The sequence below is a fragment of the Atractosteus spatula genome, chromosome 1 (assembly GCF_055471065.1).
Source record: "Atractosteus spatula isolate fAtrSpa1 chromosome 1, fAtrSpa1.hap1, whole genome shotgun sequence".
Classification (NCBI taxonomy): Eukaryota; Metazoa; Chordata; class Actinopteri; order Semionotiformes; family Lepisosteidae; genus Atractosteus; species Atractosteus spatula.
In genome coordinates this window covers 55,311,915-55,338,138 of record NC_142706.1, presented here as the reverse complement: position 1 = coordinate 55,338,138, position 26,224 = coordinate 55,311,915, and the positions used below count along the sequence as shown (strand labels likewise).

The following is a 26,224-nucleotide window of genomic DNA, read 5'->3' as shown; positions in this document are numbered from 1 at the left end:
AAGAGAGATTGTGTGTTGATTACAATGTAGACCTGTGTAGTCTGCTGCCCCAGTCCTCCTTCTGAACAGGTACGATTTTTCCGCAGCCTCCATCCCTGACTCAGCCACAGAGCTAATTTCAGTGATTTATATGATCCTGTACTGTGCACAGTAGGGTTTTTTCAAGACATTTTGTTTGATATTTTATTTTGCTATCCCTAGACACAATGCTGACACAAAAGTGCAATTTTACCTCATAACAAAAGGCAAAATGTCGTTGTTTTTAAAATGGTAGAGAAGAATTAGAAGCTGAGTGCTTTCTATGTAGACCTGGTACTTATATCTGTGTGGCAAACAAGATATTTTGTTATGTATACAGTGCCTTAAGAAAGTATTCAGACCGCTTCACTTTTTCCAAACTTTGTGTTGTAGACTTACTGTATTTCAAAATTGAATTAATTGATTCTTTTTTACAATCAATCGACACACAATACCCCATAATGACGATGTGAAAACAGGAATTTTTGCTAATTTATTAAAAATTAAAAACTGAAATCTCCCATTTACAGAAGTATTCAGACCCTTTATTCAGTACTTTGTAGGACCACCTTTAGCGGCAATTACAGCTGCGAATCTTCTTGGGTATGCTTCTACCAGCTTTGCACATCTGGATTTGGGCAGTTTCTCTCATTCTTCCCTGCAGATTCTCTCAAACTCTGTCAGATTGGATGTGGAGCTTTGGTGAACTGCAATCTTCAGGTTTCTCCACAGATCTTGTATGGGGTTCAAGTCTGGGCTTTGGCTGGGTCACTCAAGATTATTCAGAGACTTGTTCTGAAGCCACTCCAGTGTTGTCTTGGCTGTGTGCTTCAGATCGTTGTCATGCTGAAAGGTGAATCTTCGCCCCAGTCCAAGGTTGTATGCACTCTAGAGGTTTTCTTCAAGGACCTCTCTGTATATGGCTCCATTCATCTTTCCCTCAATTCTGGCTAGTTTCCCAGTCCCTGCCACTGAGAAGTATCCCCACATCATGATGATGCCACTGCCATGCTTCACCGTAGGGATGGTATTAGCCAGGTGATGACTGGTACCTGGTGTTTGCCAGACATGCAGTTCAATTTTTGTCTCAGACTAGAGAATCTTTTTCCTCATGCTCTCAGAGTCCTTTAGGTGCCATTTGGCAAACTGCAGGTGGGCTGTCATATGCATTTTACTCAGCAGTGGCTTCTGTCTAGCCAGTCTATCTTAGAGACCTGATTGATGGAGTGCTGCAGAGATGGTTGTCCTTCCGGCAGGTTCTCCCATCTTTACACTGGAACTCTGACGCTCTGTTAGTGTGGCCATTGGGTTCTTGGTCACCTCCCTGACCAAGGCCCTTCTTGCCCAAATACCCAATTTGGGAGGATGGTCAGCTCTAGGAAGAGTCTCGGCGGTTCCAAACTACTTCCATTTGACAATGATGGAGGCCACTGTGCTCCTGGGAACCTTCAATGCGTTGCCAATTTTTTAATACCCTTTTTTCGGCTCTATGCATTGACACAATCCTATGTTGGAGGTCTACGGAGAATTTCTTGGCCTGGTTTTTACTCTGCCATGCAATGTGAACTGTGTGACCTTATAAAGACAGGTGAGTGCCTTTCTAAATCATGTCCAATCAAGTGAATTTGCCACAGGTGGACTACAATCAAGTTCTAGAGACATCTCAAAGATGATCAAAAGAAATAGGATGCATCTGAGCTCAATTTGGAGTGTCATAATAAACGGTCTAAATACTTTTGTAAATGGGAGATTTCAGTTTTTTATTTTTATTTAAAGGTCATATTCTGTTTACTTCAGAAGGCGGATTTAGCTTCTTGTTGGCCTGTGTAGGTGTTATATAAGAGTTAAATAATTGGTAGCAGTCTAGGGTTGTCTAGGTAGCAGTCTAGGATCTTTTCTGGTTGGTCTGGATGTACTGTAGGCCTCTGGGACACTGCGTTTGCAAGTTTGTATGCTGTGTGTTGTTTAATGTGTGTTGTCATTACTAATTAATATTTGTTTAACCCAGTGTGTTTGACATATTACTCCAATTATACCAGCCACTCGGGTATATTCTTGGCATATCTTTACAATTTGGGGGATAGGATTATTTATTTATTATCTCGCTGTGTCATTTTCTGATATTCTCTATTTTCGTAACCTCTATTTGTAACAATACAATAAAAATTAAATAAATAAAACAAGAACACACAGGATAAACTGTAAGGCAATCAGACACAGGCCCTAGTAAAAAGGTGAGTTTTAAGTTTAGATTTGAAAAGAGTCGAAGTATTTGCCTCTCAAAGTATTCGAGTAAGGGCATTCCGTAACAATAAAGCAGTGACAGAGAAAACACACTCACCAAAAGTCCAAGATGTAGTCAAGGGTACATTAAATAAAGGACAGGACTCAACTGAAGAGAGCCTACGGGAATGGGCGGACACATGAAGAAGTTCAGAGATGTATGAGGAAGCCAGATTATTTACAACCACAAAGTCAGTAACAAGACCTTATATTGAATATGTAACTTTATAGGCAACCAATTGAGAGATTTAATTTTAGGAGTGATGTAAGTTAGAAGTCTAGCTAGAGAGGTTTGTGCATATTACATATTGCAGCTATTACTGAGGAGTGTGTTAAGCAACTCATAGAATGAGTGTTGCAGAAATCAAGCTTTGATGTTATTAATGGATGAATCAAGCACTCAGAATTGGACAATCATAGACCACCTAATGCGTGCAATACTTCTAAGGTGAAAAAACTAGGTCTGAATAAAATTTTTCATGTGGGGCTCAAAAGACAGGAGAGGATCAAGGATCACACCAAGCTTCCTGAATATGGCTGACACCTGAATGGGGAAGCCATACACCATTGCTGTTAAGCCCTCCAGATTTTCCATCTACATTTGCTACCCATCACTGACATTTCTGTTTTTTTTAGCTTCAAGGAATTTGATGTCAACCAGAACTTGATGTTATGCAGACAAGAGATAAGTGACAGAGGCGGGAGATCAGAAGGGAAGAGATTTTAATGTAAATCTGTGTATCATCTGCATAATAATGAAAAATGTTCAAGCATTTTATGAAGTAATTACAACTTAAAACCTAGAAAAAAGGGTTGGATATGTTATACACACCCCTTAGTAATAGCTATTGTAAATTAGCTCTGGTGTAACCAGTTGCCCTCCAAATCACACAACAAGCTAATTAGCCTCCACCTGTGTCTAATTGCAGTAATATGGATGATTTCAGAATAAAATGTTCCTGTAGCGCAACTCTGTTGGGTAATGCATCTCAAAGTAAAGAATCAACTATGGGTAACAAGAAGCTATGAAATACTCTCCAAGATAAAGTTATAGAAAGGTACAGAGTGGGAGCTGAAAAATAACATATTTCAAAGGCATTAAAATATCCCCTGATCATGATCTAGTTGATTATTAAGAATTGGAAAGCATATGGCACCTCTAAAACCCTGCCTAGATTAAGGCCGTCCATTCAAACTGTATGACCAAGATGCAAGATGGAGACTGATCAAAGAGGCTACTAAGAGTCAATGGCAATTTTGAAAGAACTACAGGCTTTTATTGCTGGTCAAAGTGTGCTTGTGGCAACAATATCCTAAGCACTCCCCAGATCTGGCCTGTATGGCAGGAGGGCATGAAGGAAGCCATTACAAAAAAACATCAACAAAGCATTAAAGTGATACTGCAAACATGAGGCAAAATGTTTTGTTCTCTGACAAAACTAAAATGGAACTTTTGGGCCTAAAAGCAAAGTATTACTTCTGGTACAAAAGCCAACACAGCACACCAACCAAAGAACACATTCATGATAAATGGTAGTGACAGTATTGTGTTACTGGGACTGGGGTACTTCTCAGGACAGAAGGGAAAAATGCATGGAGTAAATTACAGAAAAGTCCTTGAGGAAAACCTGTTTTCCTGTGCAAGATGAAACCGGGATGCAAGTTTTCCTTTCAGCGTGACAACGACCCAATTAATTGGTCTGCTAAAAAAACATCCTGAAGTGTAATCACGTTGTGCAGATAAAAGTATTCTTATCAAAGTCAGTTTGGAAATAATTTTTCCTTTTAAATGAAACGACTGAATAAAATAAACTTACATTCAGCAGATACTGTATACAATCGTGCACACAATGTACACGAAGCACTGATCCTTGTCGTTTTTGATGCATGTCAAGGCAGAGCTCCCCTAAATTAATTGATTGGGCTAAACAATTGTTTCCCGCGTCATATATTTATGTAAAAGCAAGCCCAGAAATTGACATTTTAAAAATATAAATATACTAAAACATAAAGAAATTGTATTACAAAACGCCACAAAGCTAATGATATCCGTACTTTTTCAATAGGGAGAAAGATGAAGATTTCAAATTAAAGTCGGACCGAATACATCATCACTAGACAAAATGCAATTCTGATCAAAACCTTTTCATTCTAACATGTCCGCTACTACTGTGTATTACTATAAGCATACGGTTCTGCTCCATGTAAATCGGGAATAAACTTCAACTAGTCTCTCGATTTAACGACACGCCCATCTCTACGTAACCATTCAAATTAATTAATCTGTGTAACAGATTTTTTTAAAAAAATCTGACTCACTACACATATATTACAAGTAACGATAAAGAATAACGTAAAACATGTCTCGAAAATCTTATAATATATTATATTACATAATATAATTTATATGACTAAAGAGAAATTTACTTCCGTACTTCTACAAAGAGCTGAAGCACCGGAAGTTTTATGCAATTGTTTAGCTGTTCAGCAAGCAAACAGATAAGTCATGTGATTGGAAGGAAGAGAATTCAACATGTGAAAGTTGTGGGGGTTCAGTGTTTTTAAGTGTGTAACTTTTAAACTACATTGGTCAAATGAGGGGGTATATACTGTTGGTTTTGGTCGCTGCAAATGGACTTTGTGCCTTATCGGGAAAAATAATTTCTGATTTTCACAGTGACTCTGACCATACGGTACACAATGTACTTTCTGTGTCTGGTTATGGTGGCCTTGTTAAATCAGAAACAAGTGAATTTCGTTTGTTTAGGGAAAAGTTTAACAGACGTTATGTACCTGACAGCAAAGATTTTTTACTGAAGCTTGATAATTTTAAGGTACTGTACGTCTCCTTCTCACACGTTACAAAACGGGACGTTTTATTAGCGCACACCCTGTCACAATGATAAGTTCTGTTAATTATAAACGTTTATACTGAATTTTATTTTTTGTACTTGGTGACCTCGTTGCACTTCACATGCTGTGACAAAACAACGACTTTGTTCTTACTAAAATTGAGGATTAATTTAATAACATTTTTAAAAATCACAACATTTTGAGATCTTCTCTATTTCTCCTGTTCTGAGATTGATTTATAAATGCGGTTTGATACAGTGGTCAACTGATCAAGGCGTTTTTTTTTTTCATTCATACTAATCCTGGTGGACTTTTTAACATTTGTCATACTATACTGTTTTATTTTTTGTAATTAATAGTATCGAATAACAAAGTTTTGAAACAATGGAACAACGTTATTACAGAATGTTTTAAAAAGTTTTAAACTACGTTGATAATGAAAATGGATTGTATTTTAAAATTGTGTTTCAGGCCAGCATTAGAAGACACTCATTCCTGCATTTGTCATTGGATTCCTCTAACAATTCTGCTCAGTATGGCATAAACCAGTTTTCTGACTTTTCAACCTCAGAATTCAGAGGTAATCTCAGACTACAATTGTAATGCAATGGACCTTTTTGTAATACTAGCATGCTTAATACAATATGTTTTTTAAAACAGAAAATGTATTTATTTTTAATTATAGTTAGCTGTAGCTTTTCAGTTTTAAATTATTTTATAGTGTTTAGAATCACTCTTATTTTCCCTCTCCAGAACAGTATTTGAAGGCCCGGCCTGAAAAAGTTCAACCGTTTTCAAACTTGAAGGAAGAGAGATTCCATGGCCCCTTACCTCTGAGGTTTGACTGGAGAGATAAGAAAGTTGTTACCCCTGTTCAGAACCAACAGTCAGTAAGTGTGAATATTTGTTTCTATTTAATGTGTATTACAGGCTGGCATGGTGGTGCAGTGGTTAGCATTGCTGCCTTGGGTTCAGTTTCTGGGGTGCTATTTGTGTGGAGTTTGTATGTTCTCCTTGTGTTGATGTGGGTTTCCTCCCACAGTCCAAAAGCATAGTGGTAGATTATTTGGCTTCTGGGAAAACTGGTGATGTGTGTGCGTGTCTGTGTCCATGTGTGTCCTCCGATGGATTAGGATCCTGTCCAGGGTGTATTTTGCTTTTTGCCTATTGCTTGCTGTGAATAATTGGATAAAGCAGTTAGATAATGGTTGGATGTATACTACAATTTGTCATTTTCACCTTATTGTTCATCTAATGAGAAAATTCCCATTATACATTAGTTTGTATAAGGAAAATCAGTAGTTGCTGGAACATTTGAATTGGTCATAAAAAAAAAAGCGGAGGAAAAGCTTATTTGTTTTTTCTGTTAGGTTTTTGCTTTGGCTTCTGTCCGCACTGGGACTTGACAGGCACCAGTGAGCTACATCAGTGAGGGACGTGTCATTTGTCCAGTCAAGTGCTGTGGCACGAGCAGCCTCTTTCCCCATGTCATACTGGGGCTGTAGGACTAAACCAAGGAGATTAATAATTGGTGATGGTAACATTGTACGGGTATAACATTGATGATTATCGAATCCAGTAGCTCAAAATATTAACATTATAGTGAAACATTTGAAATTGCTGTTGCATGGCAACCATTTCGAATGTACGTCAGCTCAATTTTTTCGTGTCTGTACTTTTGGAAAAGTGATTGCACACCTTTTGATGTATAAAAGCTGCAAAATATGGACACAAACTACAGAAGAAACTATATTAGAAAGGATATGCTATACATTAGAGTGAGAAGTTGCACATGTGAAAATTGAAAGACAGTCATATTACACAGTTATATTATAAGAAAAGAGTTTGGGGCCATAGTGTGGCATATTAGCTAGGGCTTGGTTTCTTGACCAGCAGCCTCTCCAATCCGTTCCAATTGTACATTTTTGTTGCAGGCAGATTTTTAGTTATTTAATTAATAATTAGAAGGACCTTTGTACTAATAAAGGAACTGTGTACATCAATGTATATCAAATAATTGGATTTTAGAGGTCTCAAGGTCAAGGTCTAATAGACTACAGACTGTAAGGTTGTGGGCTCAAGTGCTGAGTGAAGCACTCCTGCTGTTGTTCTCTGTCATCAAGGTACTTCACTCATTGTGCTGCCATTATGCCTTGAAGAAAAAAAGCTATTGCCCAAGTCATCATTGTAAATGACAACTTTTTAAATATTTTAAATAAAGCATTGAACACAAATTATGTGCTGACTTAAACACAGAACTTTTTATAAATGTCTATTTATGTTTGTTTCTTTGTCAGTTTTCTCATCCTTTTTAGGAGTATTGTAGACATGTCAGATGTAACCTTTAGTGTCACTTAGAGTTTACATCAAATTGTGATGCCCTTGTGTAACAATTGACTTTGAAGAGAGAAAGCTAAATACATTTTCTTCAGGAGATTACTCTTTTAAGTCCTGTTTAATAGGATTAGAATCAAGCTAAATAAATAAATCTTTTTAGTAGCAAGAGCAGGGTTATGCATTGTAAAATATACTATTGTATATGGGATTTATTTTATGTTCTTATGCAAATAGATGTTAATCCTGTTCCGATTTGTATTGATGTACTGGTTTGTTTATTTTCTTATGTCTTCACAGTGTGGGGGCTGCTGGGCATTCAGTGTAGTTGGAGGAATAGAATCTGTTTATGGAATACAAGGTCATTCCCTGGAGGAGCTTAGCGTTCAGCAAGTGATTGATTGCTCTTATAAGAACAAGGGTTGCAATGGTGGCTCTACTGTGGGTGCTTTAAACTGGCTAAATCAGGTCAGTTTTAATTTTTTTGCAAGCTGACAGGTGTGTAAAATGATATACCATATCTGGCATCTACCAAGTCATGTCATATCCATATTTTCCAAACACTGGCTCAAATATGCATACTCCCAAGCAAATATTTTCTTTTACTACTACTCTGCACACACACAGAGTACTTCCAGACTTGTACTTTTTCAGATCTTCACTTCCCAAAGATCTTTTAACACATTGTGTATATAGGTTAAAAGCCTTGGTTTTATCTCTGTATATGTTCATGGACAGGGGTATAAACTCAACAGCAGTCTTTTCCAGTATCCAGGTCAATCCAAAAGCTGTTTCAAAGACTTTTTTCAGGCACTCTTTTTTAATTCTGTCTGTTTTTTGTTTGTAATACTTTTCTTTTCTAATGATAATATTTACACTGGATATCTATACTTTTATCTGACTATTGTTTTTTTTTCCTACAGACAAAAGAAAAACTAGTGAAAGAGTTGGATTATCCTTTTAAAGCATTAACAGGAATTTGTCATTATTTTGCAAAATCACATTTTGGAGTATCAATAAAGGATTTTGTGGCTTATGACTTCAGGTATGTCATATAATGTATTAGCTGGAAAATTAAAATTATGCTTTGTTTTAGGATCTACAAATAGCAAATACCTCAATATAACCTAAATAGTGAAAAACAGGTTGTCAAGCAAAAGCAATTTACCATTTTATTTACAACTAACTTAAATGTAGTATTTGCTTCACAGATATTCATAAACTATTTCAAAATTGCATGTGCATCATTGTTTTAATTTATTCATTTGTATATTGTTTAGTTTCAGATCTACAAATGTACATGTTGTAGATATGCATCTTAGCAATTTTTAATTCTTTTAAAGGCCCAATTCTATCAGTATTAATTTCTAGATTGTTTATCGTAGCACTAATTTTGTAATGTTAACACCTTGTGTAGGTTTTGTGTTAAATAAGAGATTAAATATAACAAAATAAAGTTTGTCTAGTATGTCATTCAGCCTAATCTTGCCCTTTGTTAGTTTGTAGAGCCAAGAATCTCATCCATCCAGTTCTTAAAGGGTCCAAGGGCTTCTTCTTCAGCTGCATTGCTTGATAGTTTGTCCGGGGCACCCATAGTTAGGTTTTGTTAACAGATTTTTTTTAACCTGAGTAAATACTGAATTTGAACTGTCAGTTCAATAACATATAGGTCATGTCCATGGTAATGATTTTTGGAAGTTAATTTTTAATTTTTGTATGCATTTAGAAATTTACCATAAATTTATTACATAATATTTTAATTTGTGGTGTTATTTTTTATTTCTAAATTTCTTTCTAAATGAAAATGTCAATAGCTCTTTTTCTTTAGGACAATGTGGCTAAAGATGCGTTTGTCTGTTTTGTCTTTTGTTTCCCTTTTAACTATACTGCAACATTTATGCTCTACAGTCAAATAAAAATATAACCACAATTTAGCAAAAAAAGCAAGTCTTTACCCAAGTTGAATCTTATGCAAGTCGGAAGGGATCCTTTCTTAGTTTGCTTGAGTACATAAAGAGAATCACCGTTTATGATATTGCAGTGATCCTAGGGCTGGGTGATATGGCCAAAAACATCATCACGATAAAAATTTTCATATCAGTCGATATTGATAATTAGCACGATAAATGTCAAATCATTATTTCTTTCAAGTTTAAAGGCAGATTTTTTCTCCTGAGTGAAAGTTGAAGAATCCAGACAGTTAATTGGTAAATTAAACAACTCTTTATTTTAAGAACACAACAAACACTTGCCAAACAGCAGAAACATTAAACAAATCTGAGGTAGAGAGTATTCAAGTCTTTTTTGTCAAAATATGCGTGAGTAAAATGTACAAAATAAATATCTTAATAGAAAAATTAAATACTGCAGTGTGATAAAACACACATAGAAGATGGCTCAGACAGACTGCAAAGTTTAAAGTGCTCTGTTTTATGTCTGATCGTAAAAAGCCAAAATATCTCCAAATTACCGAAGTTGAATGACCTTTTCTGTAGACGATGTCATCGTCCTTTGAGCTGGTCGTTGGCAGCACTACATTTGCTTCAGTGTTGCTCATTTCTCCACTCTAACTACAATCCTGTCAGCCACCACCGTGTGGGTAAACAACACCACGTTAGCTGCCCAGTCTGCAACACGCACTCGCGCAGTATTTTGTGTGCATGTGCATATCATGCGCAAAGCATAAACATTTATATCGAACATTTATAGACATTTTGTTCAAATTATATCGAGGAAAATTATATCGCGATAATTATTGTTATCGAATTATCGCCCAGCACTAAGTGATCCTCCTTTTTTGTGCTAGCTGTGTGCAAGTGAGGAAGGAGGAACAGGAGAGCAGAACTGCAGGCTCACTCGGATTTATTGTAGCAGTATCTAGCAGTCCATGAGGCGAGAGAAAGACAGAAAACTTTCCCTGTTGATATAGAGGGAAGAAATGAACTAACCAATAATGAATGAAAAAGAAAAGGTTTTAAAGTCTTTAATTAGTACATTTAAACACTAGATATAGAATACTCTTAAAAATATACATTACAGCAAATAAATTAGAATTACATTTTAAAGAATGTATTGTAACGCAACGGGGGTTCAGGCGGGCGCCCTTGCCGCATCAGGTCGGCCCCGCACCGTCGGGGGCTCGAACCCGGGACTCCCGCGTCACTCAACAGGGACCCAGCCTGGTGAGCTAAAGAGAGATCTCTCCACAGCCCAGTGGCTGTGGTCCTGCTATCACAGGGAAGGGCGGTGACGTCACCGCTCTCGTAAGCCGGCTCTTACACAGTGGCTGTCGGCCGTATGCGTTACAGTATTAAAAACTACAATTAATTGCCCTACACTATACTATTCGGTAAACACAAAATAAAATACACTTGGGTGCTTCCCTGACATGATCGTGATGTGGGTTACTCGCAATTTTCAATGAAAAGCACAAGATAATATGCAGATGTTACCACACGTGTGAAGGCAAAGCAAGACTGAGGTGTAAAACAGAGCCCTGGCAGTGACCTCTTTATGTTTACTCCATGTTATTCATTTGCTGAAGGAACGTGCCATACTACTTTTTTTTACAAGTGTAACATAAACTCTCTTTACCTAGATAATTGCACCCACAGAAGTTTTTACATAAAGTAGAATCTGTGTAAGTGAAGTCTCACATAGCCTGGGGAGAGGGTACAGTTTCTTGATCTACATTTCATAGATCAAAGACCATGTCCCCCTTTCCTAAATTGTTGAACCGCAGAGTCAAATGATATATAGTTTTTTATATGTACATTTATGTGCAGTAGTTTGGCTTATGATTTTTGACTGCTTAAGTGTTCTCTTTTTTTCCTATGTTATAGTAGGCTTGACAATTCTTGCTCCATTGTAATTTATTTGCTTAGCACATACCCTAGGCCTTTAGCAAGTAGAATTAAGGACAGTGTTGGTGACACATTTCCATTCCACACACATCACATTTTGAATTTATAGTCTGGTAACAGTTTGCTTCACAATTTTTTTTTTACTGTAATTGTACTTTTACTTTTTTTTCTTTACTGTAATAGCCTGGTTTTTGTCTAGTCCTTGTTTTCTTTTCCTTTCAAACCACTGTTTTTGGTCTGTCACATTTCATCTTAATTATTTTTGCTGCTATTGAAGATTCTGGTTCATATTTCCATACAATCAATCTTTCCAGTGGACAAGAGGAGCTAATGATGAAGAAGCTTGTGAACTGGGGTCCACTTGCAGTAACAGTGGATGCGGTTAGTTGGCAGGACTATCTTGGAGGTATTATACAGCATCACTGCTCTAGTCAGGAGGCAAATCACGCTGTCCTCATCACAGGGTATGACAGAACAGGTAAGAAAACTCAAATAGCTCAAACAAAACAGTACTTCACTAAACAAACATAATATTATCAGCATGCTTGCAGTTTCAGTTTTACATTTGTTGGATTGTATTGCATTTGTCTTAACTGAATAGTCCATTTGACGTATGAAGTTGTATGCCAGTGGCATGCCCCTCTGGTATTATTGTAAAGAACGGGTCGGCAGTGTACAGAAACGCAACATGTTTATGAGTGTCATTTGCAGTGAAAGTCTAATGAATGGCAAACAGTCTTGTTAATAAAAGATGATAAAACTAGCCTTTAAGTCATAAGTCATTTTAGCCTGTAAGTCATGTTTACAGTAGATATCTCTGAGTTGTGTTACTCAATGAAAGAAAAACAATTCAGTTTATTTACTACATTACTCGATTTTGGGACCACTAAGCACTGATCATGTTTTTTTACACTTTTAAGTGTTGGGTCTAACCTTTTGGACAAAAATGGTCATTCTTAAGAAAACAATGTTAGATGTTTGTTTTTTCTAGCCCTCTATGAGAAGTTAATATGGATTTGTTCAACCTGCTATGGTCATAAAACAGAAATAATTTATAAAGATCAAAATTAGCCACCCAAGGGTAAAATTTCATTGTATTATTCTTCAAGAAGATCTTTTTGCCAAGATATTTAATTCTGATCTTAATAAAGAGATGCCTACTGAAGACAGAATTTTGTGGTCGCTTGATTTTCCTTGATACGCTGGCAGTTTCAAGCTCTGCTTGAAGAGAGCATACAAGGACATTCTGTTTTACAGCAGGCTAAGTTATGGAAAGGTTTTTGAATGCTTTGTGGACTGTCTTGATAAGTTTAAGGTTTTTTTCTGAAAAGTCAAAAACTACTGGGAACTGGATGGTGTCAAATACTTTGTGCAACTAATGTTTCTGACCGTCATTATCGTGCATTATTTGATTATTTCTCAACCTCCAACAGCTGTGTGCAGACTAGATGAAGCTTGCCATTTTTTTCTCAGTACTACTGACATCTTGATTTTCCTCTGTTTCCATCACCTTAAAGAACTACACCTTCTGTGTTGTTGAGATTGAAATGTAAAGGCAAGAACTACAGGCAGATTTCCAGATTTGGCCTGATGTTTACATTCTAATCAAACCAGACAACTTTGATCCTAGCAACATGGGTATGACAGTGTTTCAGTGAATGGATATTGAGCATTTCAAAGTGCTTCATGATAATTATAGTGCTTAGATTTACTTACATTTTCTTCAGTTAAATTTGACAGGCAGAGTTTTCTAACAGGGCATGACATCTTTGTGCACTTGCACTTAAGAGATTAAGTGTAAGTGCACAAAGATGTCATGCCCTGTTAGAAAACTCTGCCTGTCAAATTTGACTGAAGAAAATGGCATTTTCACTGCTGTCACTTGTTCTGTTCACATATGAAGTCAGTTCTGTGTTGATCCCATAGCCAGCTACCAACTGAATACTCAGAGACTTGTATGTATAGCTCCTCCTACACAGCGCACATGTATTAACCAGTTGAACTATGGGGAATCATGGAGCAGGGGATGAGGCTTTACCAACCCTGGTGAAATACAATTACCATCTCTCGCTAATATGGTCAGTAGTAACCTACTGGCCTATCCTGGTTCCCCTTTTGTCTCAACCTTAATAAGCATCTTTCAGTCTATACTGGGGGCTGAAGTGACTCCATCCAACTTAGGGTTCCCAGTTTCTTTTCTGTTGCAGCATTGGCTCTGCCAAGAGTTTGACAGTGTTGGCTAAGCCTTTAACCTATGTCTATCCCTATGCTTTATCAGTGATGACTCCAAAACAAACCAAACCAAATGACTGCTCTTACCACAAGACCATATGTATTCATATGTATTTATAGAGATAATGAAAAACAGCTGCATAGAGTCCTTTTTTACAGCCTTTTTACGAATGTCTAGCTTATTTTTCTCTGTAGTATCCCTAAGCTGCCTTCCCATGGCTTAAAATAACATGAACAACAGTGAGAAACACCTTCTCCATTACAGTACCTAATAGATTAATTTCACTATTTTTTAAGTTTTTGTTTGTTATCCTAGGTGATGTTCCTTACTGGATAGTGCGCAACTCATGGGGAGCCTCATGGGGCAATGAAGGCTATGTCTATATTAAAATGGGAAGCAATGTTTGTGGTAAGTAGGAGCGTGACGATTCAGTTCTAATTGTCTTGGATACCGTGGTAGGGTTTTTTATTATTATAATGGATAAAGTAGCATGTATGAATTTAATGGGACCATTTGGCAATTTTCTTTATTTCTTTTGGCTTTCCATAGTGTATTTGTAATGCATTTTACACAAATATTAATGCAGCTCTGCATAAAAAACAGGCCCTGAAACACCTGGAAGTAAAAATATTCTACTTCCTGTTTTCTGACAAAGGAAACCACTTTCTCTCAGTAAATTATTTGGTGTAGCATCTTAACCTTGTGTTTTTTAAAGTACAAGTGATGACTTTTAACAGCAACCAAATCTATATTTTTTGTGTTACCGTAGAGATTTAATTAATCCCATTAAATACACCCTAATCCTTAATTCTGTTTTTAAATGTTTCCTTGTTTACTGAGTAATAAGGAATTCCGTTCCAAATATGGTTTTCCTATATTATCAGAATTACCTGGGGACAGCTAGAATACATGCTTAACAGCTAAATTAAATTTAATATGAAATGTAATTTGACCATATAGGAAAATGACTGTCCTTACTAAGATATCTCTTCTGCATGTGTCCTTGTTACCCTTCATCCTCACTTGTTTTTCACTGTTGTAGCAAGATGTATTCATTAAGGAAATTCACAAACTCTAAATTTCTGTAGGAAAAATTCAAAGATCTTTGATGTTTTTGTTTTGTACCTTTTCTTTGCCAGGCATTGCTGATACTGTAACTGCTGCCTTTTTGTGACCAGATGTAAAGTTCTTGAAGCCCTTGAAGTCAATATACAGGGAATTCATTAATGTTAATTAGCTGACTGGCAGGACCGTCATTGCTGTAAAACTATACTGGGAGTCTAAGGGGAAGAGATGACGATTTTACACACGTCAAATTCTAAATATCTCAATATCTCAATATCTTATTGAGATATCAGTAAATCAAACTTACTCTGATAAGTAAGTTTAGATTAATTTTTTCTTTGCAACAACTCCTCTGAGAGTAACCATTTATACAGCAGTGAATTTTTTTATAGAGAAAAAAACATTTATGGAGCATTTTCAGTGAAGCAGTTCTTGCAAAGGTTGAACAGCTATAGCCCTACCTGGGATTTGAACTCACAGTCTACCATTATTGCACTTAAGGTTTGTTCCACAGGTTTGCATTAGTGCTAATCCTACTTTACTTTACCCAAAGTAACACTGGGTTGTTCAGAAATAGAGCTAAATGGACTTTGAAACTTTAGGAAAGGAGCTAAGATTTTGATTAATAAAACCTGTCCTTTCATTTAACTTTCGTAAGTTTACCGAAAATACCACACTGAGGGAAGACAACATTTTATATTTAATTCTGTTTTAAATTGTTTATGGACTATTTTTCACCTTTTTAAGAAGATCTGAAAATTAGATATTTTGAAGAGTTTGTGCTTGGTAATGTTTTTAAAGAACATCTGAACTTAAAACGTAAAATTAGAATTGAGCTTTTAATAAGTTTCATATACATGTAAGTTCATCTGAAGATGTAAATGAGTAATGTATTGTGATATTTTATTTTTTGTACAAGCTGTTTCTGATTTTAAAATAAAATTTTAAAAATCACAGGAATATTTTTTCTGTATTGTTTCCAACCCTTTTCACATTTTGTAGAATATATATGTGTAAAGGTTTAGAAATTAGAATAGTTACTCATGTTAAAAAAATAATTAATAACATATACTGTAATTACCTCATTGTGCTTATTGATGGGTAAAATTGGTTCAGATCCTGCATATACTTTTGAAACAGTGTTGCTAGTAGATGAGGTTTTCTTCTCAAAAACAGGATGCAGAATACCTAATCTCATTCTCTCTAAAACTTAGAGACCCCATTTTTTTCCATGAACACTTTAAATATTTCCCATATTTGGGGTGCCAAGTCAATCTCAGTATTTAAATCCAGACTGAAGACCTATTACTTCAGCCTAGCCTACTCACACCTTACATTATAGCCTGCTGCAACCATGGCTGCTGGTGCCGCTGTACATGCCATTGTGTGACTCTATGTTGGCCCACGAGGTAGATACATCTGTTCTGACCAAACTATCCTATTCTCCTCCTCACATGTCCGGATGGTGCCCGGGCTGGGTACCATCTGAGTTGGATGCTGCATCACTACCACAGATCCAAGAGGGACATCGTGGATATAGCTATCATTTAGGAGGAATTTACTGGTCTACAGAGATCTGCATGGAGTACTAACACACAGAAGACATGATGGATGGATGGATTCATACCCTCATCGTTTCCTTTTTTAAATTATATAATGTTAGCATACCCAAAGGGGTTGGGCAACCAGTTGACCTTGGACCCCTAGAGGGTTTTTCTCTCCTTAGGAGTTTTTGGTTCCTCTCCTCCATTGTCTTCTGGTCTTCTATTCTGTATTGACAAACTGTATTGTCAATTGTATTGTTAAGCACCTTGGGGCAACCTTGTTGTAAAAGGTGCTATATCAAAATGAATTGAATTGAATATATTATATATAAAATTGTGTGAAGTTTTTCAGGATCATTCACTGTAACATGAAGCACAATTGCATGGAAGGCCTGTGGATTCTACTGCAATCCTGCATGCAAAGGAAAAACAATCTTTAAAATTTGAAATTTCATAATTTAACAAAAGGACAATAGGCATTTCAGCCCAGTAATTCAAATTTAACTATTTACTGTGAGAAAACGGCAATATAACTGAAAAATCAAATGTTCTATTTTTATCAGAGGCAACTGTCATAGTTTCTAAAATGTATGGTTTTATTTTTCCCCAGTTTTTAGAAATAAAGTTGTCTACATCCTCACGTTGCTAGAATGGAATAAATGAACTTAACTTTTTTCTCATCATATCAGTAACATTGAACACTTAAAAGTTAATTTCCACCAAAAACTTGTTTTATAACAACGTTTTATAATGTTTTTGGATGTTTGACAATAATCCCAATTTAGAAGAGAAGCAAAGAAGAAACAGCAATGCATCATGAAGAAGAATAGGAATATTATTTGGAATAATATCAAAAAGGTATATCTATCCTAAAAAGCATCATGCTCAGAAAGATCAACACTATATCCAAGGTCATAAAAATGATGTTTTAGGAACCATTCAATTTTTGGAGAGGTATAATAATGCCTATGAAGAAAAAATATATATTTTCTGAACATTCTTAGGACCAAATGGGGAAAATAGGTGGCAAAAGTAGTTGTATATTAGAATTACCTGAGCATTTACAGCTGTGGTTACAATTTCACTGTGGTTGTCTTGGATGGTGACCCCTGAATGCAGAATACTATTGACTTTGTATCTGTATCTTCCACCTAGCAATTTCAAGGGTTCTAGGACCCCTTTTGCCTTACAACAGGTTGTTTATATCCTCTGGAACCACCAGTGTATCCACAGACCTTTAACCACAGGCAGATATTCTGCGTAATTGCAATGTTTATTTCTCTAACAATTACAGCATTCTCAGTCTACCCCGAAACATAGAACAAGGTTTCTATGCTCCAAAGGAGCAATCATTAGTCATTCTCTTCACTCCCTGCTATTCCTAACAATGTGGTCCATTATGCTCCCTGTAGAGTTCCCCTTTGGTTTCCTAGCCCTCTCCTGTATCCAGTGGTGCAATCTGTTTCTCTCCCAAATTCTTCCCTTGAAATTCTCCTCTGTGTATTTCTCCTGGCTGAGGCTTATAAAGTCCAATCCTAGCTAGAACTTAGGACTCATTGTAAAGGATAAGAGTGTCCTAATGTCCCAGGTGCAGGCAGGGCTAATGGCTCAGTGCTAATGAACTGTCTGCATGCAGATGGCCATGTGTCATGGAGCTCCATCTCTCGTTTCCTTCCTGCTCCAGGTCTGGTCCACACTGACTCAGTACCACCGCATACCTCACTGTGCCATCTCTTAGTGTGTGGTAATTAATTAGTTCAATCTTTGTTGATTGGCACTTTCCCCTACCTCTGCTTGGAGGACATTTGATTGATTGATGGGAAGTTCAAAACACAAAGACAAACAAATCAACCCTTATAAAGACACTAGCCATTCTTTGTAAATATTAAGTCGGTGTCCCCCAAAGTCCTTAATCTGTTACCCCACACACTCATCACTCTATGACACTTCCAGAATGATGTCCCATCGCAAACAAGAGACCTGAACTAATGTGCCCTTCCTGGTTTAAGGAAAGTACTGCACCTACTGTACTTTACTCTTAAAGTTCATTCAAAGCTGTCTTATGATTACTCCAACTCAGCTCAGCTGTGGTTACCTAGGTAATACATCCCTTCTCAATGCTAGGCCCCTTAAAGCCACCGCACCCTGGATGGCAGTACAATACAAAAGCAAATTTTACTATTGTAAATGGAAAAGCCAAAAATAAAATGTCTTGAAATTAATACATAAGACAAAAATACAGTACACTTAAAATGGTTTATTTATAATACAAACACTAACATTTACTCTAGTACATGGACAGGTTAAAATATTTATTTTAAAGTGGAAAGCTAACAGTAAAATGTCCTGAAATTAAAGCACGAGACAGAATTACACTTGATTTATGTTATGATACAAACATTACACTCAATTATACTGTATACATTATACTTGATAAATCTGATTTACGGTAAATTTAAATGTGTACAGCCAGATTCAACAAGATTGACGAGACTATAAAATGCTGCTATTGTATGTAACTCTCAATCATTATTTATTCTGGGTCATTTAATGTGGAAATGCCTATCCAATTGTATCTATAAGTGAAAATAAATCCCCAAATTACTTTTTATTCCCTATTTGTAAAATAAATAGTTAATCCATAAATAGTTCGGAATCTATTTCTCATTTATTGACTCGATGATGATATCAGTCAGTTTTAATGAAAGTACTGTAGGTATGTGAAACTCCGAAAGAAAGAGTCCAACAGTAACAAGCTCTTCCTGAACACTTTCTAGTCAGAATCTTCACTGCTGAAGTAGGAGCTATCACAGCATTCTGCCATGTAGAGGAACTTGTGGACAACGGGATTCAGTTTGGGCACCCAACTGCGTGGAACCAAGAACGTGGCAAGGTTGAATAAATCCACAAAAACTTTGTAACGATCGCTGCAAAATAAGAATCAAGATTTTCTATGACAATGGAAGTAAACTGCACCATTGTGTTTCAAATTTAGTAGACTGCAGATGTTCAGAGTGGGGTGAATAGTAAGGACCCTGGATTCTATAATACCCTGAAGACTCAGGAACCTGATGTTTAAGGAAAGAGAAGACATTTTGCATTGCTTTCACCAGACCAATTTTGCTATAATCTAAACCAGTTAAGAGCAGGATTGCCATGACATGATCAATAGTATAAAAGAAAAGGCATGTTAGGAAAGTTAGAGGAGTTTACCTCACTGTGGAACGCAAATAGTGGTAGCCTGATGACCCTCCTGTTCCAGCCTTGCTACCAATCATTCTGTGTACCATGCAGACATGGTTATCTAGTGGAAATATAAGAAAAGGTATTATAAACAGGAGGGAAGGAGTGTTGCTTTCTATCTGATATTCAGTTTTATTAAAAAACACAATGGAAGAAAATGAGCTTACATCTCCATTTTGTCATAAGACCATCAATGTCCATCAAAGAATTCAGCAGCTGAAAGGGGACCTGGAAACGAGGCTCCTCCCTGGGAGAAAGATAAATCTGTCATGAATGAACAATCATCCACCCACCCATTTTCTAACCTCTTCCTCCATTACAGAGTTGCAGGGAGCCGGAGCATATCCTGGCAAGAAACAGGCACAAGGCAGGATACACCCTCAGATGGGCACCAGTCCATTGCAGGGCAGACACACATAAACATAAACACTGACACACACAAACACAGACCAGTTTTTCCAGAATCCAGTTAAGCTACCAGTTTGTCTTTGGTCTGTGGGAGAAAATTGGAGCAACCAGAGAAAACCCAGGGCCCCCCTGCTCTGAGGTAGTACTGCTAAACACTACGCCACTGTGCTGACAATCAAAAATCATGTAGAACAAAATTGTACACAAAGCTGCACAAAAATAAAATTGTACCTGTAGAAGTAAATCATTAGTGCTCCCTGGAGAGCCTTATAAGAAAGTCTTCTTTCACCTGTGATGAAAGAATATTATGTTAATATACTTATTCCCTATCACATTTAATATCACATTTTTTCTCTTGCACATAGGCAAATACGGCCTGGCATCATGCCTACGTAATATAGATTGCATATAATGCCCATGTGTCCTGTTAAGAAGTTATGTTAAGAAGAATCTTAATGTGTCTTCTATTTCCAGCCTTAAATTCATGAGGGAAAATGACAGAATAATTAGAAGCTTTGTGAATGTTTGGATTATTTGTTAAAATAGGTTTGGCTTAATCTGATTGGTTCATTGCTAGCCTCCTGGTCATAGGATCAGGAGGCTTGAACCCCTTTCAGAGAGGAAGGATGTTTGAAATTAATTAGACGGGAGATGTTTGTTTGATACTGTATGTATAGCTAGTTTACATAATGATTGTGAGTGATCAGGGATAGCTGTGTGTGATTAATTTGTTGTTGTTATTCCTCCACTGAACTTCAGTTAATAATTCTTATTTACAGTCATATACTTGTAACTTTTATTTCACTATTAAATGAACAGTTTCATAAAAAGTGAATAGACCTAAGCAAGCAATTGTGACTACATTATGGATTCTTTTTAGCAAGATGTAGATCTTATGTCACTTATGTCATCTTATGTCACATTTATGGTGGTTTGTTAATTCTTAAATGAGAAAATCATAATTTTAATTTAACTAGTTACTTTTTCTAAGGTAGATTATGACTTTATTGTGACTATATTATAAGGTTTAGTTCATTAACATTTTATCTGAAAACAAGTATAGAAGAAAAATCTCACCTTTACTCAAAAGATGCTCGTGTCTCTTCTCATCAAATAAAGGGTTGAAAACTTCTTTCTGTTTCAAGAGTTCAGCAAGCATTTCCTCCTTCATCTCTGATTCTTCTAGTTTCTGTCAAAAATTGTTTAACAAATTTATTTTACATTTTAATTTTATTTGAGGGTAAAAGGATGTTAACATTTATTTAGGATAATGTTATGGTAAACATTTACTTCGACTCTCTCAGTTTCCTGCATCAATCCTTCTTCAATATTTCTTTGCAGTTTTCCCCAAAAGTTAAAGCCTTTTTCTTCAAGACCAGGAGTTCTCTCCAACCATTTCTGGAAGAGGAAAATCTTAATTAATTAATAATGAAATCTATGTTTCAGAGTTCATTCCAAACTATATTTGAGATGACATGGCTTGCGTTTTACACTCTGATTCTCAGAAGGACCTTTAATTACCTCGTCAACCTACTCCATTGTGACAGAGCTAAAAGAATAAGTAATCAATACATCACCCATTGTGTAATTATTAATATTGCCTAATTATAGCAGTTATGCTCTTGATGCATTGAAACAATAAGTTTGCAAAAATTAAAAGGATTCTCAATTTCATTCTTATTTTATTTTTTCAGCATAAGCACAATGAGAATTAATAACAACGCCTTAATTATTATAGCCATCTGAGCCAAAATCACACACATTCCCTTCCACAGGGTAGGTCCTTTGAACAACTGCTACTGTACATAGGAGCACTCTAATACAAATACAGCATGGGGTGAAGTTTACACTGCTGCAGCATTAAGCATACTATGTACAGATGATGGATGGATTCTGTCCTTGAAACACACTGTACAATGAATGACTACACCCTGGATGACACTGTTACAAGGTACACACACATACCACAGTTTAGAAACACTAAATCTTAAGCTAAACAATTTGTCTTTGAGGGATGGGAAGTAACTGGAGGACTTGGAGAAAACACACAACACTCAACTCCATACAGAAGATACTCCAAACTGGAATCAAAGACTTCGATTCACAAAGAACTGTGATTTTTGTACAAACAGCACTCATCTCACTGTTCTCCAACTCGTCTGGTCAGGTCAATATAATTCACCTTGTGAGGTTTAAGAGACCCTACTTACTGTACATGTTAAACAAGTTTTCAAGGACTAAATGTGCCATATTTATTGTATCATCATGCTTCATGTTCCTGTTTATCGGCATTTCATAAATGGAAAACCTCCCCGTACAAATACCTTCAACAGCAATGCAAAAATACTAACTATATTTCATATAACTGTATACAATAAAATGATATATATATAATATAACTATATTTTAAGTATTCTCATATCCATTACTATGTTTTTTGCTGTTCATAGTCATCATAGTTCTTTTACAAATATGTTGCAGCACTACTGTGCCATAAACATCAAAGAGCAGTATTTTTTTGTTTGGGTATCCACTAAAATACCCAGCTATATAAATGACTACACATTACAATTTCAATTATTTTGGTAAAAGTGTCAAGTAAATTAATAATAGCTTATTATAAAAATGGCCCTTGCATGCATATGGCACTTTTCATCCTGAAGGATTCCAAATTGTATTGTCATATTTTGAATAATGGCAATAACTTAAATAAGTGCATGAGAAGAAAAGTGCAAAGAGACGTCTGTAGCAGTGTACCTCCACCAGCTGAAGCAATGTAGGCTCCTGTTCGGATTTCAGCAAGATTTCGCTTTCCTGTCCTTTGAAATTATCTCTGTAATGACGGCGATTATATGGAACCCTCAGGCTGTCTGGAACTCCAATTTTGTTCTCCAACAAGCGAAACTGCAGACTCTGGAATCCAGAAGCTGGGGACAGGTAATCCCTTCAAATAGCAAAAGAAGTGATGTTTGCATGAATATATTAAATTAATTTGATAGAGGCTTAGTGAAATTCAGTATACACCATATATTTTATTTCTATGATATTAGAGAAATCTGAAGTACAGTATGTAAGTACACCTACTGTATATAAGCATATAAAGTGTATAAAATGTTACTATATTCTGGATGTTTATATATATACTTATATTTGTATTTTACCTAAAATCAAAAAAGTCCAGGGATGTCATGGTCTCCAGAACAGAAAACTGATCCACCAGTAGTTTAAAAATCATTGCAATTCTGTGGATTCTGGTCACAACCTTAAGCATATTCCGCTCATCACGAACCTGTTAAAACAATGGGTTCTTAGTTGTTTTTTAAAGACATGTACAGCAGTAAAAGTAGAGAAAATACAAGTTACAATTTGCAGCAAAAAGTTTGAGACACACTTATAAAATGCAATGGTACCCATGTCATCTGAGAAAATTTCAGAAATTTCTCCACATTAGTTATTTCCTTAATTACAGGTTCGAAACAAATACTTCCCAGTGAGTAAAGTCCCAGATGAGCATTTTTCTGTTTGAAGTAAATAAATTAGTAACTTTTTCACTAGGTTCTGAGCCCACTTAGGTGTCACGATCGGGATCCCTCCTCTTAAGGGCGCTCTGACCCTTTCGTATTTTAGTTGATTATGTGCACCTGCCCCCTGTTTGTGTCCTTATTTAAGCCTGGCGCTCTTACTATTCCTGGCTCAGCATTGGGAGATGGATGCCCGGAAGCCCGCCTACCAGTGGTCCAGGAGAGACTCAACGGCATAGGCTTCACCACGGCATCCTGACCATCTGAGTCCGGGGCTCGGAGCGCCTGGCCTTGTTACCTTGGTGTTATTCCCTGTGCCTGTTCCGGATCCCGTTCTGGATTTTAACTTTGTTTCGTCTTGGATGGATCACACAGTTTTGGACTTTGGACTGTGCCCCGGATTTTCCCCTTGGACTGTCTGAATTAGTTTGCCAGCGCCACACCCCCCGAGCCCCGGATCACCGTCGTCACGGCCTCCTGTCTGTCAAACCGTCCTAATCCTGCTGTACCTTCCCCGGATGTCCTTCTCCATTTATTTCTAGATTATACCGTCTGTATAGGGTCCTGAACTACACTTCATGGGAGCCTGGACCAGCTCCCGTTACAGAATGCTGAGCCAGGAATAGCGAGCGCGCCAGGCTTAAATAGTGGTTGACTAAACAGGGGGCAGGTGCACATAATCAACTAAATACAAAAGGGTCGGAGCGCCCTGAAGAGGAGGGATCCTGATCGTGACATTAGGTTCTTAAATGGTATAACACAAACACCCGGTAAAGAATATTTTCACTGTTAATCTTAAATCTTAATCTGACCCAGATATACTAAATATACATAAATATATGTAAAATAAGGGAATACATATCTCATCAGCTCTTGTATTTATGAAACAAATCAACTAGAAAATCCAATGGTGACAATATGGCTGATATGTACAATACTGTTTGCAATATAGTTTTTTTTTTCTGAGCACTGACTAACATTGCTCCTCATCTTTACTTTATGTAATTAATATAATTATTAATTAATACAAATTAAATATTTCATAAGCACAGTCTCAAGAACAAGTCTAAACAGTGAATAACTGTAAAATGTTATTTTAGTTATTTTACCAAGGCCCAAATGGAACTAATCCACATACATCATGTTCCCTAAAAGTGACAAATAAAAAGGACAGCTGACTCTAAGTGGTGGCCACATGGCAATCAAGCATTATATGTGTCAGCCTCAAGCTGTTGGCTGGTAAACATTCTGCTATTGTATTCTGCAAGAAGATTACTTACGTGGTCATTAATGAAAATTTCCCGAACTGAATCAAGTTCCCACAGGATTTGCTTGAACCATAATTCGTAAGCTGAAAATAGTCAAAGATAACATATCTCACTAATTATAAAAAAATACTACTGTAATGTAGTAGGGAAAAAAAGCTATTGATCATAATAATCTAAAAATATTTAAAGAAAAATTACAATATAGTACAACATACTATACATACTTAGCTGTTTTAGACAATTCAAATAACATTAAATTTCACATACAGCTTCAGCAATCTCATTTTAATTGAGATTTTGCTAAGCACAACTATTTTTTGAATTCATTACCTTGGTGAGTAACAATGAAGAGATGTTCATCATGTATCTTGTTTCCCTTCAGTTCACTTTGTAGAACTTGGGCATTTACAACTTTTTCCAGCTAAAAATCAAAGAGCAATTTCTTAACGCGTTACAAAGTATTCTCATTAACTTAAGTGGTTTTTAATATCCTGTGTACTAATTACCTACTAAATATTTTAAATTACAAAAAGCAGATGAAAATTCTTTTTTTCCTTTTGTGTGTTTGATAAGAAAACCTTTCTATTTAAACATTTTTATAAGACAGAATCATTACATCTATGTACTGTTGTGAAGTAAAAGCATTTTGAAATGTGATATTAACATTCAATGCATATTCTTTAAACAGGTATTGTCTTGTAGTCACACTTTAAAGTTAGGAAAGTGGCACTATTTTATAATTTTGTTTGAAATGTAAAATGATTTACTTGTAAATAATCCCCGTAGATAAGACCTCCTTTGCTGGCTTTGTTAACTCCTTCCTGAGATTTGTCTTCAGTTTCATTTAGATCAAATTTCTTGTGTAAAGATCTGCAAATTAAAGAAAATACAAATAATAACAAACTGAAACAATAAACATTAATACATAACCTCAGAAAACACTGTAAGCTCTAGTATGTGGCCCTGAAAATAAAATCTGTTAAATGACAGCTTCTAGCCAAGCATTTTCAGCCTGTTTTTCCTGGTAAGGGTTGCAGCAAACTCAACCACAGCAATATAACTATTGTCTATCAAGTAAATGTATCCTGCGAATCACGATTTTGCAAGACAAGTTTCTGAACTAATCAAAATACTCAGTAAAATAACTATTTGATGAAATTCCTATGTAGAAAATACATACAGATACTTTTTTCCAAAATATGGGCATCCGCTCATGTTTCCTCAAAAGACGTTCTGCAATAATGACTTGCTTTTCTATCGCTTACTGTATGTGTATCAGTTTTTCTTAGATAACTTGTGCATTTGCTGGGAACAGATTATATAAAGGTTCACCACATCCAATCAAAGACGCACTCTACCGCACTGCCCACCATGTGCAAATGTGGCGAGTACACAGGAGTTTCACCATTGGTGGAACGTACAGTGCTATGAACTCTTGCCTCCAAAAGAGTTGACAGAATCATAGATTTAATGTGAATATTCTAATTATTTTTTTCAGATCAGACCTGGATGATTACAGTTTCTGCAGGGATGAATTCCATCTAGGCTATTAAACCTTTAACGCACCTAATTTTGTCTTAACTTGACATAA

General features: G+C 36.2%; 2 protein-coding genes across 4 annotated transcripts; one reads left to right on the top strand and one right to left on the bottom strand.

Annotated features, from left to right (window-relative positions):
- The first annotated feature begins 4,767 nt into the window (after positions 1 to 4,767).
- ctso (cathepsin O) lies at positions 4,768 to 16,833 on the top strand. 2 transcript variants are annotated; one of them, XM_088911471.1, is made up of 8 exons: positions 4,768 to 5,135; positions 5,626 to 5,734; positions 5,908 to 6,044; positions 7,789 to 7,956; positions 8,412 to 8,533; positions 11,666 to 11,829; positions 13,900 to 13,992; positions 16,164 to 16,833. In XM_088911471.1, exons 1-8 carry the CDS (start codon positions 4,896 to 4,898, stop codon positions 16,187 to 16,189), a joined length of 1,059 nt encoding a protein of 352 aa, XP_088767597.1. In that variant the 5' UTR covers positions 4,768 to 4,895; the 3' UTR covers positions 16,190 to 16,833. The 2 variants fall into 2 exon arrangements, with proteins under 2 accessions (XP_088767597.1, XP_088767590.1); XM_088911464.1 differs by lacking the exon at positions 16,164 to 16,833 and adding an exon at positions 14,724 to 15,609.
- A 1,615-nt stretch (positions 16,834 to 18,448) lies between these two features.
- Positions 18,449 to 25,927, bottom strand: LOC148841306 (tryptophan 2,3-dioxygenase-like). Of its 2 annotated transcripts, none has more exons than XM_088914789.1 (12): positions 25,814 to 25,927; positions 25,401 to 25,503; positions 24,964 to 25,054; positions 24,646 to 24,716; positions 23,006 to 23,133; positions 22,602 to 22,788; positions 21,135 to 21,242; positions 20,922 to 21,033; positions 20,076 to 20,133; positions 19,604 to 19,683; positions 19,407 to 19,497; positions 18,449 to 19,060 (listed from the first exon to the last, which is right to left on the bottom strand). In XM_088914789.1, exons 1-12 carry the CDS (start codon positions 25,846 to 25,848, stop codon positions 18,967 to 18,969), a joined length of 1,158 nt encoding a protein of 385 aa, XP_088770915.1. In that variant the 5' UTR covers positions 25,849 to 25,927; the 3' UTR covers positions 18,449 to 18,966. The 2 variants fall into 2 exon arrangements, with proteins under 2 accessions (XP_088770915.1, XP_088770907.1); XM_088914781.1 differs by having other exon boundaries at positions 18,450 to 19,120; positions 25,814 to 25,926.
- Between the last annotated feature and the right edge of the window lie 297 nt (positions 25,928 to 26,224).

Bases quoted from the DNA above. Each gene is read 5' to 3' on its own strand.
- ctso (XM_088911464.1), top strand. From the start codon at position 4,896: ATGAGGGGGTATATACTGTTGGTTTTGGTCGCTGCAAATGGACTTTGT. The intron at 5,735-5,907 runs GTAATCTCAGAC...TTCCCTCTCCAG, and splicing joins TTCAACCTCAGAATTCAGAG to AACAGTATTTGAAGGCCCGG. The intron at 8,534-11,665 runs GTATGTCATATA...CAATCTTTCCAG, and splicing joins TTTGTGGCTTATGACTTCAG to TGGACAAGAGGAGCTAATGA.
- LOC148841306 (XM_088914781.1), bottom strand. From the start codon at position 25,848: ATGAGCGGATGCCCATATTTTGGAAAAAAGTATCT. The intron at 24,717-24,963 runs GTAATGAATTCA...GACTATTTTCAG, and splicing joins CTTCATTGTTACTCACCAAG to CTTACGAATTATGGTTCAAG. The intron at 19,684-20,075 runs GTACAATTTTAT...TCTTTCTCCCAG, and splicing joins CTAATGATTTACTTCTACAG to GGAGGAGCCTCGTTTCCAGG.